This window comes from Trachurus trachurus, assembly GCF_905171665.1.
Source record: "Trachurus trachurus genome assembly, chromosome: 20".
Taxonomy (NCBI): Eukaryota; Metazoa; Chordata; class Actinopteri; order Carangiformes; family Carangidae; genus Trachurus; species Trachurus trachurus.
In genome coordinates, this window is record NC_139911.1 from 13,311,230 (window position 1) to 13,329,307 (window position 18,078).

The 18,078-nt window shown below is 42.1% G+C and overlaps 2 protein-coding genes across 2 annotated transcripts in view; both read left to right on the top strand.

Moving 5' to 3' along the window:
- Positions 1-999: 999 nt before the first annotated feature.
- Positions 1,000-3,840, top strand: myd88 (MYD88 innate immune signal transduction adaptor). Its single transcript, XM_083995345.1, has 5 exons — positions 1,000-1,414; positions 1,668-1,799; positions 2,186-2,363; positions 2,862-2,953; positions 3,042-3,840. Exons 1-5 carry the CDS (start codon positions 1,105-1,107, stop codon positions 3,194-3,196), a joined length of 867 nt encoding a protein of 288 aa, XP_083851471.1. The 5' UTR covers positions 1,000-1,104; the 3' UTR covers positions 3,197-3,840.
- Positions 3,841-4,711: 871 nt separating this feature from the next.
- Positions 4,712-18,078, top strand: part of oxsr1b (oxidative stress responsive kinase 1b) — a 36,705-nt gene continuing 23,338 nt past the window's right edge. The window contains exons 1-2 of the mRNA XM_083995675.1: positions 4,712-4,927; positions 12,848-12,960. Coding sequence (XP_083851801.1) covers positions 4,858-4,927; positions 12,848-12,960 — 183 coding nt within the window. The 5' untranslated portion in view covers positions 4,712-4,857. The remainder of the gene's footprint in view (positions 4,928-12,847; positions 12,961-18,078) is intronic.

The window sequence follows — 18,078 nt, forward strand, 5'->3', positions numbered from 1 at the left end:
AATGCCATGTATATATTTAAGTATAAGTTTTAACAATCAAATAATGTCCAATGACCTACCACTTACATTTTATTTTTGATACTCTAAGTACATTTTTCAGATAATACTTTCTTTACATTGATATTTACACAGGATTTGGATGCAATGTCTTCTTTCACAATAAGAGAAGATGTTTGTTCTCCCTTTTTTCCCTTGAGTAGTATAATGAAAGAGGAAGTAGCCTGCCTCGCGCTCCCAAACACCTTCAGGATAAAGGCGTGGATTTGTATTTCTCAACAAGCAAAAACCTGCTATTTGCCATCAAGCAAAACCAATGGACGATGCTCAAAAGGATGGAAGTTCCAGTTATGCAAACCTGCGCTGTTGTTGTGAAATCTGTTTTGCACACTGAGGTGTTGACCTGGGACAGTTCTTGTGAGGATTTGAGGAAACACATGTTCTCTCACTTACTAGTCCAACTGATGTACCTTCATATACCATCAGATTGCTGTTAAAGAAAAAACCCTAAAAAAAAAAAAAAAAAACACCTTTCACAAGCTGTATGACATGTTTCCTGCCACTCTGCGGTTTTGTCTTGATGACCTGTTGCTTGCAATTTTAGTAGCCTATTATTACTGTTGTTGTGGTGGAATAAGTTTGGAAACACACTCATTGTCATCAAGTTGCGTTTGCTTGGAGTAACAAAATAAAAAAGAAATTATCTAATGTGACTGTGATGGACTGTAGTAAATTTCATCCATTCATAATCAGACTTCGACTAGGCTACTTAGGTAGAATAAAAGTTTCTGAATACCTAAATTTACCCTACATTTTACTAAGAGTCCACCGCTGAAATAGTCAGGTAATAATCAGGTAGTTTTGATCAGTGCCAGTAAAGAGCTATTATAATCTAGATGGAAATGCACTGGTTTCAGTAGCGGAACACTAACCTACTTCTCCTCCCCTCATGTGACGCAGGCTGTTGCAAACATTATTTGACATCACTTCCGTGTTCAATAGTTAGACAGGGCTGCGCAACACCCAAGGAAACGCGACTGGTATGTTGTTACTATGTTTGCTTTATTCATGTATTAACTAAACGTACAGTACCTTCGTCCCGCAAACATGGCGTGTGCCGATCCAGATGTTGACGTGGATTCAATCCCCCTCTCCGCTCTGAATGTGACGGTGAGGAAAAAGTTGGGACTCTACCTAAATCCTAGAAATGCAGTGGCTTCGGACTGGATGTCCGTCGCAGAGGAGATGGACTTTAGTTACCGGGAGATACAGAACTATGTAGAGACTAAAAACCCCACCGCCATGGTCCTGGACGACTGGCAGGCCCGGTCCACTGATGCCACGGTGGGGAAGCTGCTGTCAATCCTGAAGAAAGTGGACAGAAATGACGTCGTGGAGGATCTTCAGGTTTACATAGGTGCGTTTAAGTGACTCTGGATATTTAAGTTTCTTCTTTTTTTGAAGCGCATTTTTCATTGTGACAAGAAAACTATATCATTTCATTTATGGCTCTAACTCTCTCCATGGCACGCCAGGAAATAACACAAATGTAATGTGTAAAATAAACCCTTGACTTAAGTGTGTGTAGGCTATACCAGTGTGTATAAGTGTATATAACCTATCTTGTTTTTGTATTTACCATCTACTCTGTATCATCTCCTTTGTGACAGATGAGGATGTGAGGAGGTATTATGAGAATCAAAAGAAGAAGGCTGAGCCGCCACTTCAGGTGCCTGAGGTGGACAGCTGTGTCCCCCGCACCCCTGAGAGGAATGGTATCACCCTGGAGGATGACCCTGAAGGTCAGGATTCGATAAACCTACAATTTCTGTTTTACTGCACATGTATTCTGCTTGACTTTGTGTTTCTCTCCTGAAGTTATTAACTTCTAAAAGCCTGTGCATCCGCTCAAGTGACACTCTCAAGATAGTGATTGCGGTTTTATTTTCTGCGATAAAGTTTCATACAGGAAGGGCTCCAACTTCCTTCCTATTTTATCTGAAGCACTAATCGCACATTTGCACCAACACTGTCCCAGTTCTCTGCACAGCCTTGTGGTTTCCGGATAATGCTTAGGTTTTACTTCTGTGGACTATATTTTGCTTCTTTTTTTTATGTTCTCATGTGAACATATTATCTTGCAAGCTGTTGTGCAATACCTAAAGTGATTAATGTGAATTAATTTCAGGTACTCCTGAGCTGTTTGATGCCTTCATCTGCTACTGCCAGAGTGACTTTCACTTCGTCCATGAGATGATCCGGGAGCTGGAACAGACAGAGTACAAGATAAAACTGTGTGTGTTCGACAGAGATGTCCTCCCAGGCTCGTGTGTATGGACCATCACCAGTGAACTCATTGAGAAGAGGTGGGATATTGACACGTGACCACCTTCAGATATATTCTGATTGGGCGTTTTAAGGTTTCCTCAGTAGCTCTCTCTTGGCAAAACATCTAAAACAAGCTAGATGCTCCATCTGCAATGTATTACTCCCATTGCACTCAATTAATCTTTTCCCTTCTCTTTCATCGTTGTCATATGTGACTCTATTTGTCGCATAACGAAGGCTGTCAGGCATCCTACATGGTTTGTGGGTCTTTTGAATTCATCCGAACTTTCAAGCCCCATGTGGGACCAGTGTGAAGTACAATATTAAACACGAGCTTGCTGGTAAAGAAACCATACTTGTGATGTAAACAAAGATGAAAAATAGAAATAGAAATGGAAACTCGAAAGTTTCAGGTATTGTGGAAAGCCGAACTTTCAGTTTCATTCTAAATATAGAAAGCCACCTGAGAGAAAGAAATCTAAGTTTCCTGTCAGCTGCCATTTGATAATGACTAGTTTATGTCACCATCTGTGTAGGTGTAAGAGAATGGTGGTGGTGATTTCTGATGAATACCTCGACAGTGATGCCTGCGACTTTCAGACAAAGTTTGCCCTCAGCCTCTGTCCTGGTAAGTTATATTTTTGGGTTGTTAAACATCTCAGAGTTACTTTTTCTAACATATGCACAATTAACCTCTCCTCCTTGAACCATTACAGGTGCCCGTAATAAACGGCTTATCCCGGTGGTGTATAAATCAATGACAAAGCCATTCCCCAGCATCTTGCGCTTCCTCACCGTTTGTGACTACACCAGACCTTGCACACAGGCCTGGTTCTGGATACGGCTGGCCAAAGCTCTGTCACTGCCATGATTATGGACAAGGCACAGGCAGTCACTTGTGTTTTAAAAGTGCCTTAATTATCCCATCAAATAATTTGTATTGCACAATGGTCAAACATCACACACCCAGCTATGCGCTGTTGCTTTCAATCCACATCCTGCTGGCATCTGAACCCACCTGTGATTTCCTGTGTATATGGTATATATATATATTGCAATGCTACTGTTTTTGCTTCTTTTGAAGACAACACAGTGATTTCTGTACATTACAGTTATGAGATTCAAGCTGCAGTTCTCAGAAAGCACACAGCCTCAATGTCATGTTAAAATTTCAAGAATTATGTAGGTTGTGCCTTCCTGTCAATATTCTGTGTAACTCAGTTGTAAAGGTGAGGCGGACCTGTCCTTGTTTAGAGAAGCATGTAAGAAGTGTTCACTAAAACCTTGTTTTTTCTGCACTGGCCATTTCCTCTTATGAGTCAACTTCTAAATGAGATTTACCCTAAAGAGGAAGACATATGTGATTGTGTTACTTCCCCCCCTGTGCAGTTTTACTGACTGCTGACACCTGGCTTTTTCTCTCACTTTCTCTGTCATCACAATGTCTTTACATTTGATTGTGTATTTTTGATAAAAGTAATTTTTGTAACAGTTTTACAAAGTGAATTTATTGTATTTTCTTTTCAAAATAAATGCAAAACAATTTAAGTTCAATTTAATTTATTTTTAAGCAAATGTACAGTCTGTGTTTCTCTAGGCGTGATTGTGTAACTCCTTGCATGTGATAAAATACACCACCAGAGGTGTCGCTAATTGAACGCTGTAATGAGGAGGCAGAGTGAAATCGAAATACATATCACAGTTAACGCATGAACATCCAATCACAAAACAATGTGCGCGGTACTACCCAATCAGAAAGCAGGATGCTCCTGGACCGCCCCTTTTCACACGCGCTTCCATTTATGGTTTTGTATGCCCTCATATTTGCCTTTCAGGTGACACTTTCTAGATCGATACACACCTACATGTGATGTTGTGCTTTAATTGTTCCAGATGTTTTAAGACTTTGAAGTACAATGTGTCAGTTTTAGCCAAATAAGCCAGGGGTTGTTCGTTGTATGAGGAAAAAGTGTATCCTGCAACGTAAAACTCAGGGCAAAATTAAACCTCTTTCAAACAATCCGCCATTGAGAGTGTGGCGGAACCATGGCAACTTCAATTGATTCGTTTTGGGGCACGTTTCACTTTATTTAAACATTTTACAGTGGCTTGTGTTTGCCTTTAACATACGATTCAGTGGTATAACTACAGTGATAATTTTAAATAACAAGACTTCTGAGTTTATATTTCCCAGTGTTCGCCTCAGCTCTTCATTTTCGCCGCCAGCTTGTAGCGTATCAATTACCATTTCCTCCGCTGACTTCAGCGCAGTCCGCCGGGCTGAGGCGGTGCAACGTCCCACACTCAACATGTCCGCCGGGAAGGTCCACATTAGCTCAGTAGGAATGCGGTAGGCGGGGCTGCTAGGCTAGTGTCAAACTTTGGGAATGACAGGAGTGCTGCAGGATTCGCAAAGAAGGGGAAGTGTCGCCCTTGTTGGTCCTGTTTGGATTACTTTGACTTCTTTTTACGCACAGTCCCTGGATTCACCACCTTTCTACAGATAGTACGGCCCCAGCGGATCCCTCAGCCATGTCGGAGGACCTGAGCTCCCAACCCTGGTCCATCAACAAAGATGATTATGAGCTACACGAGGTGATTGGTATGTAACCATTAGCTTGTTAGCCTAACGTATGTGTGAACCGACACTTTGATTTTTCAGCCGGTAGCTCACTTAAAACGGGGGGTTGCCCCATTGAACACCAGCCCTGGTATTTTCCAGTGTAAAGCGGGCTGAAGGCATCTTCTTTCTCCTCAGATAGGTTGAGTTCATCGCGTTTGGTAACTTGGAAATCCTAGCCGGGCGGTGTTGTGACTTGGAGTCAGTGGGATGTTTCCAGTGAGAGCCGCTACTCCGTCCGCCGGGGCTGCGCCGAAGTCGTAAACGAGCGATACAACGTTACTGTCTTATTCCGGCGGCTCGGACTATTTGCTGGAGATGAAGAGAAGAACCGCTGCTTCAGCTCCAGCACTTTATTAAAATATGCCCCAGCCAGAGGGCGTCGTTTATATGTAAATTGAAGTATCATTAAATTTGTCACAGACGTGAGAAGTGTTTAAAACAAAAGTGGCACCACAAATGACATAATGTCAAAGTTATCATTCAATTGAGGGGAAGACACTGCATTGCAAATGATAAAGCAATGTAATCACAAATGAAACGTGATTGTTGTAAGACACTGGCATACACTGTGTGTGCCTTCACGCCCATTTTTAATTAAGATACACTGGGTATTCTAACACTGCATTTGTATATTTCTAATACACTTGTGTTACCAATACAGAGCACAGAGATTATATTTCATGGGTCCTCCTGGAGTAGGGTATTGTTTTGGGCAATTTACTGCCTGAATTAATCCAGTTATGCATAAGCGCTTTGGAGATTAATCAGTATTATGGGGCTTCTAACCACATCCCTCACAAAAAATGTTCTTCAATAATTTACAGGTTAATATCAGATCAATATTGTTTTGTTAAACCTAATCTAGGATTGAATTATTTGGGTTTAAGTTAGTTTTAACTTTTAGTGATCTCTGACTTTGGCTGTATGGTGTATCTCATATCATCTCCATGTGATAATAATAATAATAATAATAATTCATTAATTTTGTATAGCGCTTTTACAGTGACCCAAAGACGCTTTACAGATGCAGTAAAATACATAGTACATAAGGCACAAAAAAATTTTTTTTAAAAATTGTGATGGAGGATATTCTGAAGTTGAACCTTTCTTGTCCTGGGGGTAGTTAACAGGTCGGCCGACCTGAGGAATGACAGCTTTTATTTGTTAAGTCCTGAACAGTCCCACCCCACAAATAACTGCCCTACCTTTGGCTAACTTTGTTGAGTAGGGAGAAGGAGAATAAGAAGGAGTGTGTGACATATAAGCAAAGTATTGTCCTCTCAAATCAGCTAGTTTGTGCCTCTGGTTTACTTTACCCAAGTGGTGCGTGTTTCCTCTACAGGGAATCTGTGTTTATAGAGGGTCCATTCTGCACGCTCTAAATTAACCTTTTTGTATATTTTTAAAGAACTTGAATTTAACTTCAACCCATTTCTACATTTCCTCTTGGGTTTCTTGGAAAATTTGAACTGGGGCACCCCGCAAGATAACGCCCTGCAATTTAGCATACACACAGCGATAAAGCCCCTCTTGTATAGAAAACCAGCTCTGTGGCATTTTCCTGAGCAGTGTGTGACACAAGTTGTCAACATAGGTTTGAGACTGGTGAGGCTATTTCAAGGCTGGACTGCTGCATGCTCACTTGGGGTAAGGGGAGGGGATCACGATTATCATCTTAGCTTCGGAAATGAATTGTGCAGTCAGCCTAGATTCTTCCCCTCCTTTTATAAATGACCATAAGCTGATTACCAGTTGTGTTTCTTAGATCCAAAGGAGCTGATCTACCTTGTGTATCATTTAGATTAACAGAACTGTCTGCTTGTGGCCTCTCCCAAGATTTAACAAGAAAACTCCTCCTGTTTGGCATCTGTTTTTTCTTCATATTAAACCTGTTGCCATAGAGTCCTGTAGATCTCTCGTCTCCTGCTTGATTACCATATTACCAGTACTTCAATAGTTTCACTCAAAGTCTGAGTTGCTGTGAGAAAGAACAGTGAAGCTGAGCTCTTGTACTTATCATGTAGTCTGGTCAGCCGCCCTTGATTTGCAATCACTTCTATGTCATTATGGCTTTGACCTTTTTCCCTGCAGGGGTTCATACTGTCAACTTGTAAAACTTAACAGGGACTTTAACTTTCTCAGGGAAAACAGTAAGCTTCATTAGGGAGGATTTGACCTTAAGTGACCAAAGACGTTGCTTGAGCTTTAAAGTCAGTAGTGTGTATTCATAGTTGGGTTGCATACCATGTGGTGGAAGTTGCACAATCAGTCAGGGTGGGCTGTTGTGGTGTTCTGTGTTTATTTGAGGAGACGGGTGGGTAAACACAAATGCAGTATTGAGTACCGCAAATTACCCAATTATTACTGTTGTAGACGGTAAATATAAATAAATAGATCTAGGTTTAATTTAGACCTTTTTCTGATTGCTGTAGCAGGTAAAAATGTGTTGAGTGTCCCCTCTATCATCGACCAGCAGTGTTACTGATGTTGCAAGTTCTTATGACATCGCTGATTAAATCATAAGGGTGGATTTTATATCAATATCACAACATAATAATGTACAGCATAGCACATTGTATGCTGTTCCCAGTGCAAACTCTGTGCAAGAAATCCACATTTAAGGGCCTGCATCTAATAAATGTTTTCATCATCCAATAACTTGCTGTATTGTTCAATAAAATGGTAGGAACTTGTGAAAAATGCCCCTCATAGAGTGCTAAAGGCCAAATAACATCCAAGGTGATGTCAACAAATGGCTTATTTTGTCCAACCAACACTTAAAACTTTCATACTCAGTTAACTGTAACGCAGGACAAGCAGTAAATCCATAACTGCGAAGCTGAGCAGAAAACATTTGTCATTCCTGCTTTTCAAAAAGTTACCAGTAATATTAATTGTTTGTCAGAGTAGTAGTCGCTGATCGTTTTTTCTGCTGATCGATCATCACCGACCTGAGTTATTGTTTCAGCTCTACTTGAATATGCAGCATTTGAAACCGCAGCAGGCGGCCTGGCTTAATCAAGCTAAACTAAATCTGCCCATGAGAACAGGAGCGAGCCGAGCTCCCAGACATAAACCCACCTCTGCTCCCCCAACTCTTCGCAGAAACTCTTGGGGAGATATTGTATAAGCTGTTTCATTCCAGCGAAGCTGTCTACAGCTCTCTTGCTCAGCTGGATGGTTGGTGTGCTGAGGAGGATGGCCCTGCATACCCAGCAGAGCTATTGTTTTGGTAACTTACCCATGGAAAGAGGACTTGTTATTACATGGTTCACACCCACCTCTTTTCATCCCAGTGAGCATTGGATCATACTGGACAGAGCCCATGAGAGAAAAAAGTACAGCTCTCTCTCTGATTTTGGATCAGGCTTTGTATCATTCATGTTGGCAAATCTGGACTGGAAACTTTCTGCTCCCACTGTTTTGTATCCATCGGCAACCGTGTTTCCTCCCTGTTGCTTGTCCTGTCTCTCGGATGATTTTAGAAAACATTGGTATGATGCTGTTACCACAACTGCAGGCAACCCCCCGGGCGAAGATATCTCTCATTTAATATCAGCTCAAAGGTTTAGGCCACATCCATTTTTAAAGCGTTACCTCCTCGGAAGTGGGGAGGGAAATAGACACTAAAAAGTGGTGCGATTGCTGATCATGTGTGACATTTCTCATTGTATCTTTGAATGATGTGCGGAATGTCAGCCAGGTATGCAGAGGAAATGTAATAAAAGACAACTGACGTCAGGCCGGCAGCGGTCCGGCCTGGTGAGCACAGGAAAAGACAAACTAAGAGCTGCAACTACAAAAAAGTGCTGGTCGCACAGCTCATGAAGGGGGACATTGACACACAGGCCTCACATAGTGACCTCCAGCATTAAGAAGGTAATTCAAGGCCAAGCTGATCTGATAAGATATTATTGTACACTTTTTTACATTAAAAAAAAGTACCAGAACAGTGAGCGTTCTGTCTTAACCTAACCTAGCCCCTTCCGGCCAAATGTATTCACCTTTTCATCAGGCAAACGTTGGTGCGTAACGTTAGGTATCGTTTTATTTGGAATTCACTTCTCATGAGCTCTTTAATAAAAGCATGAGATTTAAACAGCCTCCTGGTGTTTTCATGGCCTTTGAGCTGCTTTAATAATTGTAATTAAGTGTAATGCACTAGCCTTATCCCTGTCTTTAGTGGGCCTGTTACTCTCTTTATTATTCCTTTGTGTTTTGCTGTCATGCATTTTTAATGGACTTGACAGAGATGCAGCACAACAGCAGGCACGCAAACACTCCATACGTACGCATGTTAGCGTACACGCCAACGACATGCCCTCGCCATTGTATAGAAGCTTAAAGTCTTTAGTCGATTACGAAAGAGAAAGCTCCAGCTCCTGTGCGTCTTGTTCACACGTTACCAGTGTAGCAACTCGTGAAGTTTCCCATGCCAGGCTTGGCTTGTTTAGGGGAAACATGCTTACAGAAAACATTGGCCGCCTTTTTTTAAAATATCATTAATGTTTTGTCAATCCCTCCCTCCCCCGCCCCCCCCGCACACACAGAAGCGATCAAGTCGTTTCACGCCATCTGCATCTTGTTCCGCTATCACAGAATAGACCTTGTTATTATTGCACACACAGTACAGTATGAAAGTAAATGTCAGGAAGGATGATGCATCTGAATGAAGTCGCATTCAAACACAAACTACTCCAGTGAAACGTAAACTTACCACTGAATGCAGGATCAGATGAGTCTAGATGCTTTGGATCAATACTAGCTCTTGACTAATTGCAGGATAAGTATAGATCTTAATTACTGGAAACATAAAACGCTCCTCAGCACTTTATCTGCTGAGAAAATGTGTTTGCTTTCATTGGAAATTTTTTGGTCTCAGCTCTGACACATGAAAGGAAAATAAAGCAGCTGCCTCAACGGCATCTGTAGTGATATTTGTCCCTTTTTTGAATACTTTAAAAAAAGAAATATGAATAAAATAATCAAGAAGGAGAGTGGGAGAAATATGAAACATGAAAATCAACAAGCTAAAGACGTTTACATAGCTTGGTGTCCCTCGGCCATCCATGTCAACAGGCCACATTTTCAGCTGGCTGCTGGATCATCTTCATTTGATTTTGCCTAATGTGGTAACTTAATATATAGATTTGATTTAGCTATCCACTTCCAAAACAAGCCAAATGTTGTTGTGCCTCTGGAAATAGCAAATATTAGCCAAACTTTGAAGTTTTTTTTTTATTTTTTTTATTCGTAACAGTTTGATAGTAAATGTAGACTCCTTCCCTTATTAATTAATTTGAAGAAGAACAAGAAGGAAAAGAAGAGGAGAAAAGAAAAGAACCCACACCGGACCGGTCTCTCTTGACATGCAGCCAGTGTCGGTGCCAGACTGTTTAGCAGATTAGATGTTGGCCTGAGTTTCTGGCTCTTCAGCGTGCGCCCTCTCATCCTAATGGAGAGGGTGGTATTGATGTTATCTGCGCAAATGGCCGAGATATGACGGCGTGCGGCTTATTTTATAAATCAAGCTATTTTTTGTGACTTCACTTGTGCCTTGTTAATGTTTAATCAAGCATTAAAAACAAGCTCTGCATTGAGGAACGGTCTGTGTGCATCATCGTTCATCATATAACTGCTTTGATTGGAACCTCAAAGCCCCCCCCCGATGTGTAATAATAATAACCATGTGACTTGATATGACATAGTGCAGCAGCAGCGTAACCTTGAAGTGGCAAATATCAAAGAGCATCAGGTCCGTATTAGCTTCTACAGGTCTTGAGTGGCTCTGTGCCCTTTGACCTCGCCTGCTGCAAAAACCCAACAACTTCCCCCTTTTTTTCATCCTCCCTACACACACACACACATACACACATATACGTACAAGAACACATGCTCTCCAGCTTGTCTGGCCACCCCTGACGACTGGCTGTTTGTTTGTGTGGAGGAATTTACACTCCACTGTGTACAGGGCAACTGGCTCCCTGTCGTCCTCACTGGGCTGAGCTCCCCATCACTGGCCAGCCTCCAGAGGTTTGTTTGGTATTGCTGGTGGTGGTGGTGGTGGTGGGGGTGTGGGTGGGAGGGGGTGGGGGGATATATTTACAGATCTCCAGGATTATTTGGATGCTGGAGAGAGGAGCGAGGCCAAAACGCATGTTGTCAGTGGCTCCAGTCAATACACAGCACCCACGGCAGCTGTAGGAAGCATGAGGCTTTCACATATAGGATGATTCAGTGACCCTTTCTATCTGTCAATTGCGCAAAATTACAAGGAAATTGCAGTTTTATTGGATTATTTCAGAGAGCAAGAGTTCCTGGTTAATCTCAGTCTCGACTATATTGAATAAGTTTGTGCTGTTACATTCTCTGCTTTTCTCATTGAAAGCCTGAGGTGATAATTATCTTGAATGAAAACAGTTCAATAAAAACCAGTCACATCTTCAGGGACAGATTTACTTTTTAATTAAAGTCAGGGAACTTTTTTTTTTTTTTTTTTTTCATCAATACAGCCCTCCCCTTTTTTTTAAACCTCCATATACACTGCTGGCTCAATGAAAACTCCAAACAATGAGCACTTTGTTAATATTTGGGCATAGCGAAGATGAGGGCATGGGAGGTTAGGAAAAGCTTACTGGAGGGTGGACCAACTCACCGCTCACTCTTTCTCTCACTCGAGCCTTTTGCCAGAGGAGAGTGCGCTCCCAGCGTTGCTCAGCGTCACGTACTGTATACACCAGAGATCTTGTGGAAACAAACCGTGTGCGTGCGTGTGCGCATGGCGTTAAATAAGAGCATTGAGGGGGCAGTGAAATGACCTCACACGATGCATGAACAACAGGCGTACCTCTCCGGGGGGGAGGATTTTACAAGTTTTTTTTTTTTTTACTCAGGCTATCACATGTTATTCAAAATAAAGATTAGCTCAGTGTACGATTGAAGTTTTATCCAGATTGTGATCTGTGTTTTCTTTGCTAATATTGCCAGTCCATGAAAATACTACTTGTGGTGTTATAAACCAGCAAAGACTTGTAACTGCTGCTATGATCCAACTTTACACACTGTCTTAAAAGCATGGAAAATAAGGCTGATTAAAGTTTCCAGGTTTTCATAAAGTGCACATATGGAACAGCATAGGACATTAACATTGTCCAGTTCCGGTGCAAACTACCAAACTGCATATATTATCAAGTAGTAGTATATATTTTATTTCTACCCTCTAAGTTTCTTTGTGTGATCCTATTTTTTCCCACGTTCTTCTCTTTTAGCACAACCTCAGGGCCTCACCATGTTGCATCTACTTGGATCGTCTTAGTTTAAGAGCTACTTACATTTTCTGTATCTTGCCACTTTTCAATGCACACGGTGAACGAACCCATCAGATTGTGCCAGACATATAAGATACAAAAAAAAAAAGAGGAGGAGGGTTTAGAGAGAGAGATTTTTAAACTCTGTAAGGCCACCACTGTATAGGATCATCGTCATGTAGATACCGGTATGCTTGGTTTAGCACAGTCACTGGCCCCTGTCAGACCTGCTCCATCAGCCGGGATTTGGGAAAGCTGATTCATAATTGATGAATAGACAGATAAGCTGTGGCGAAGAGAAATCGGATGAACTGTCGAAAGCAAAACTCTGTTTAACCTTCTTGAACTCTGGAGGATTTTGCGGTAATGGATGAAAGTTAGGTTTATTATCCTAGGAAGACCGGGGTGAGGGAAGGGACGTGCAGCTGAAGGATGTGGATATGGCTTGCAGAAGATTGTGCTCAGTCTTGCCAAAGTTTGGTTTTCTACAAGAGCACGGAGAGTTTTATATTTCCGAAGATGTCTGATATTATTAAACTGAAGCGTAATTGGGCTGATGATGATGACATGTTGTTTCTCTGTGTGTTTTCAGGGAGTGGAGCCACAGCCGTGGTGCAGGCGGCCTACTGTTTACCACGCAAGGAGAAAGTGGCCATCAAACGTATCAACCTAGAGAAGTGCCAGACCAGTATGGATGAACTCCTGGTGAGTAGTTACATATTAGACCCAGTATTTATGTGACCTTGTTACTTCTCATGTTCGATCAAAGGGTGCTGCCGGCGTAAAACACCAGATTTCATTTAGAGGCTTTGTCTCCACGGTCTCTCTCTGTGTGTGTGTGTGGATGGACTCAGTTCCACCTCTGCTTTTCATTACCAGTTTTCTCCGTGCCCTCCTCCTCCTCCCATCATCCCTGTCACTTCAAACACTATTCCGGTTGTTCTCTGAGGGAGGACTCCGCTCGCTGCCAGGAAACTATTAGACCACCATGGGACAACTTCCTCAGGGCTGTATTGTGTCTTTATACCCTCAATGCAATCTTGCACCACTGCTTGGCTCATCATTTACTGTATGACGTCGTGGTTTTTTTTTAACGATTGAGCTCGAGAGGTGGAAGGATTATTATATGGAGCTCCCCGCGCACTTAGACATGATCAAGTGCTCGTTTGTGCCTGTTCTGGTTTTGTAGATGACAACGTTTCTCCCATGTAACAATTTGTCAAACGGACCATTTATTTTTTAAGGCAAGGTGAGGTTATTTATATAGCACCATTCAGGCATAAGGCAATTCAAAGTGATCACCAGAGAGGCATGAGATACTTTAAGAATAGTCTCTTAAAGGATAATTTCATCTGTTTTATTGTTACAAATGGGGGAAGGCGCTGTGCTACTTGGCTCAGGCAAAAACTGGGACAAAGTTGTGTTGTAGCGGTCACCCAGAGACACCACATCTCAGGATTTGCTCACGATGACCGTCTGTTAACTCAGAGCAGAAGTTTGATTGATTGATTTTTTGCCCAGTCCCCCTCCTCCTATTAGTTGTCATCAAAAGGCAACCTGTGAGGGAAATAAACGTGATGTATGTGCGCATGGAAGATCGTGACCGGAGACGAACGGCAGATTTCTTATCTTACTCACACGAAACACTAAACCTAGGAGGAGCCCCCTCACCGCGATTTTTTGGAGGATGAATCAGGGGAATGTTGCTCCCGGATTCTCGGAGCAGGCGGTCACATGGAATACAGCGAGGTCGGATTTCCTGCCCCCACTCCCTCCCTCCTCCTCTGCCTCTCACCTCCTCCTCAAACCAATTCCACAGCCTGCTGGGTACCCGGTTAAATGTCTAGGAAGCATTAAATTGAACCCAGATTGCCTCTCTAAAGAAGAAGCTTTAAAAAGAGGATGCCGTAGATTTTAAAGAAGCCTGCGGGGTCTTTAACCTTTCAGAAACCTTTACCTGTGAAACTCAGAAAAGCAATTATCTGTCCTGTCTGTGTATGTATGTGTGTGTGTGTGTGTGTGTATGTGTGTGTGTGTGTGTGTGTCCATATGTAGAGGTATGTTGTAGTTATTTCTGGCACAGCAGTTTGATGGACAGGCGCTTTTGAGTGACTCAAACTAGATCAGAGGAGGAGGCGGTTTGTTTGCAGTGTTACATAATTACACAAGTTTTTCAGCCATTGACTTTAATTGTGCATTAAAACCTCCAGGACAAAGAAGATCAGCATTGTTGTTGAAGTGTTCCCATGTTGTAATGTGTGGTTCACTACACAGAATGAACCCACGCTGGACTTTAAAATGCCATAAGATACTCAGATAATGAGAAAATAGACAAGAAGGAGGAGAAGAGTTGTGTCCGTGTCCTCAGCATTAACATCACAGTTTTCCTGTCGGCTGCGGATCAGCAGGTTCTCTGTTCCTCAGTAGTTTTGCGTGTGTGTGTGTGTGTGTGTGTGCAGTGAGATTGGGTCATAGTGAGCGAGTGTGTGTGTGTGAGCCTCTGAGTAACTGATAGTGACGTAACATTGCTTCCATAGTGGCTTCTCTGTGTGTCTGCCATCAGTGTGATTCTGTGGCACCAGTTTGTGACCCAGCACTGTATTCAGTTTGTGACAATAGGTCATTTATTTATTTTTGCTCAGTTTCAAGGTCCTCACACTCAGGCCAAAACACTCAAAGGACCGGGCCTAATATAGAAAAACACAATTGGTGCGGACCGGTCTATTTCCTGGAGAACCTGTGTATATATAATTGATAGGCTACACCTATCAAGGGTTTAGTGTTTGGCTTGGCTTCTGCTTGGCATCACTGTTAATATATAGACGTATCACAAAGTACAATGGGCTAGTTTCTGTTCTTTTTTTTCAAATGCTCGATTTCACTGTCTTTTCCTTTTCGGTAAAAACAGGAATTTGACTCGTCATGTTTTGGAGATAGTGGTCGAAGATTACCAACTCTACAAACCAATGTGATTTCCATTAGGGAGAGAAAAACAGTTTTATTCCAAGGGTGGAAAGAGGGGCCGGAGCGGTGGTCTGATGTTGTTATTTATTTTGGATTTTTTTGGCCCTCTGACCGGCCTGCTGGTTAAACCATATTTCTATTTCACGGAAGTTAACTTCTCATGTCAAAGTATTGTTTAACCACAGTATGTAGCTATACAATTACTTGAGCATAACAGTTTAGAGGAAAAATTCTTCTATATTCTCTTGGCAATTTAATTCTCATTAATAAACTAGTTGTTAAATTGATTTAATAAAGAGTGACATTTGATTGTGAAAGCTTAATCGTCATATTATAATTTCAGATCGATGACAGTTTATAGTGAACTGTACAAGCAGCGGGTAAGGAGACATATACTATGCTAATCGAATGCAGCATGCCGTAACACAGATGGTCATTATTACAATTCATTTCACAATAATGTCCTACACAGGTTGCCATAAGCGCTTCAATGACTTGTACTGTATATTAAATCTGAAGATGTTATCATGGGACTGTGTGTGTGTGTATGAGGTGGGGGCAGATCGGTGTGTCACTTGTGGTTTGCAGGTTGGAGGAGTGCCCATGTTTTCACATGAGGTCATCGCAACACCGATAATCAAACACAAAGGAGATAAAGAAAGATGCTGGAGGACGTAGTTCCCTCTTTTTGTTTGTATTTGTATCTTTAGATGGAGGAAAATCAAGCAAATATCAATTTTGTTGATTACCAAACATTTGATGACGTCTGCTTTAACACTTGCTGTTCAGTTTTAATGAAACACGTTAGGTTTCTTTGACTTTCTGTCTGATCCAACACATCAATTAGAGCCTGTCGAGTGGAACCTGCTATTGTATTTGGCGTTAACATGTGAACATGTTTATCATCACCTTCAAACACTTTAAAACATTGAGTTCCCACTGAGGAGAATTGTCTGGAAGGAATTTTAAAAAGGTTGAGTCATTGCTGTTGATTGAAGCGTTATCATTAGGTCTTTGATGGACTTGTTGGAGGAGTTTTACCTGTAGATGAACGGATAACTGGTCTCCATACAGTACAACTAAATGTTTATCTTGAGGAAGCCTTTTACCAATCTGTTTCACATGACTGAGTCGATAGTTGATGTAAAATTTATAAGCAAACGAAGCTTGAGTTCATGCAGGAGAAGTTACATAACCTGCCATGCATGATGCTCCTTGAACGAGTCTTGAACGGAGGCTATACAGTACAGCAAAGCGCCCGTGCCATCGTGCACATTGTTTTCCAGTCAGCAGCGATATTTCTTGAAAAACTATTTTCACAAAAGCTTCAATTTCATCCGGCGTCAAAGGTCGCACACTGGAAGCTGCACAGATAGAAAGAAGCAGATGTGAGTGAGGTTTTTAAGCAGCGAGAACGTTTCCAGCGTCTTTGCTGCAGCATAGGTTTACAGTGACCTAATCCCCACAACAAAGAGTCTCTCTGATTCTCACATTGTCTGCTGGAAAAAGATGGGAAAACCTGCCAACTGCCGGAGCGCGATATCCTCCCCAGTTATCCCATTGTTTTTCTTTTCTGGGGTTACCCTGGCCCACAGAGCTGCGGGGACTTGCCTCTTCCACTGTGCTGAGAACAGAGGCGGGGTTGGTGGTGGTGGTGGTGGGGGTAAAACGGGGGGGTCAGGCTCCAGTGAAGCCAGTTAGCAGCTAAGAGGCTATATCATTATTGTTCTCTCTCTCTCAGCCTGGAGTGTCCACACAAAGGATGATAGCGGTGGCGACACACAGGGCTCGCCGTCTGGCCCCGGACAGACTGGAAGTTATTAGACCGCCTTGATAATCAAAAACGGCTTTAGTCCAGAAGCAGAGCGACCGGTATGTGGGCTCACCTGTTGGTCTGTTGTCGGTCAGTCTGACCTTCTGTTGAACACGTCGTCTTTCACCCATCATGCTCTAATGGGTTCGTCTGTATCCACCCTTATTATGAGTCGCTTCATGTTTTTAACCCTCTTTTGTCAAGTGCTTCTATTGGCATCATGATGTCACTGGCCTGTCCTGCTCTTTTCTTGGCTGAGGCACTCACTGACGCCCCCCCCCCCCCCTGCACTCAATAGTGATGACTCTGCAGCTGAAGCACACTGCTGCTAATGCACTTTGTGTAAGCTAAGCATTTATGCTGATGGGACATAAGGCTTTGGTTGCTTACTGTGTGACCCTCAGGCATGTATCGATTGATTCCCTTTAATCTTTAATTGATGTTTTCCACTCCCGTGTTAAGGTTTCTCAGTTGACAGGCGTGTGGTGCTGCACCTGTCATGGTGCAAGTTGCAACACTGTATTTAATAACGGTGAAATTTGAAGAGGAGGAACAATGCTATTGATTTCATCTCTCAGCAACTGTGTATATCTAATACAGAGATGCTGAAGACCAATGATATGTTAAGCATAGTTTAGCACAAAGACTATAAAGAGGGAAAATCTCCATAATATTGAGGAAATTGTTGATGATTTCAGGTCGGACTTACCTTGTTAAAAGAGCTGTGATTTTCATTGTGATAAGTTAATAAAATGTTTTTTCTTTTTTGCTAGTAACACACATGGACTTGTCTAAAATATTATTTCTGGATGCCCTTGAATAATGTTTTATGTAAATACTCCTATATTTTCTTTCGGTCTCATTTCCATGTATCCCAGTGTTTTGTACTCTCTAGCAGCTCTATGGGGGATTTTCACAGCGAGCAGCAACAACAGAGGTGCTGTGCATTATTATGGAGCTCCAGTAACAGGTTCAGTCATTTGTCAAGTATTCAGGTGCAGAGACAAAAGCGAAGCCTCTTGTGAATCAGTGGTCCCAACACCGGA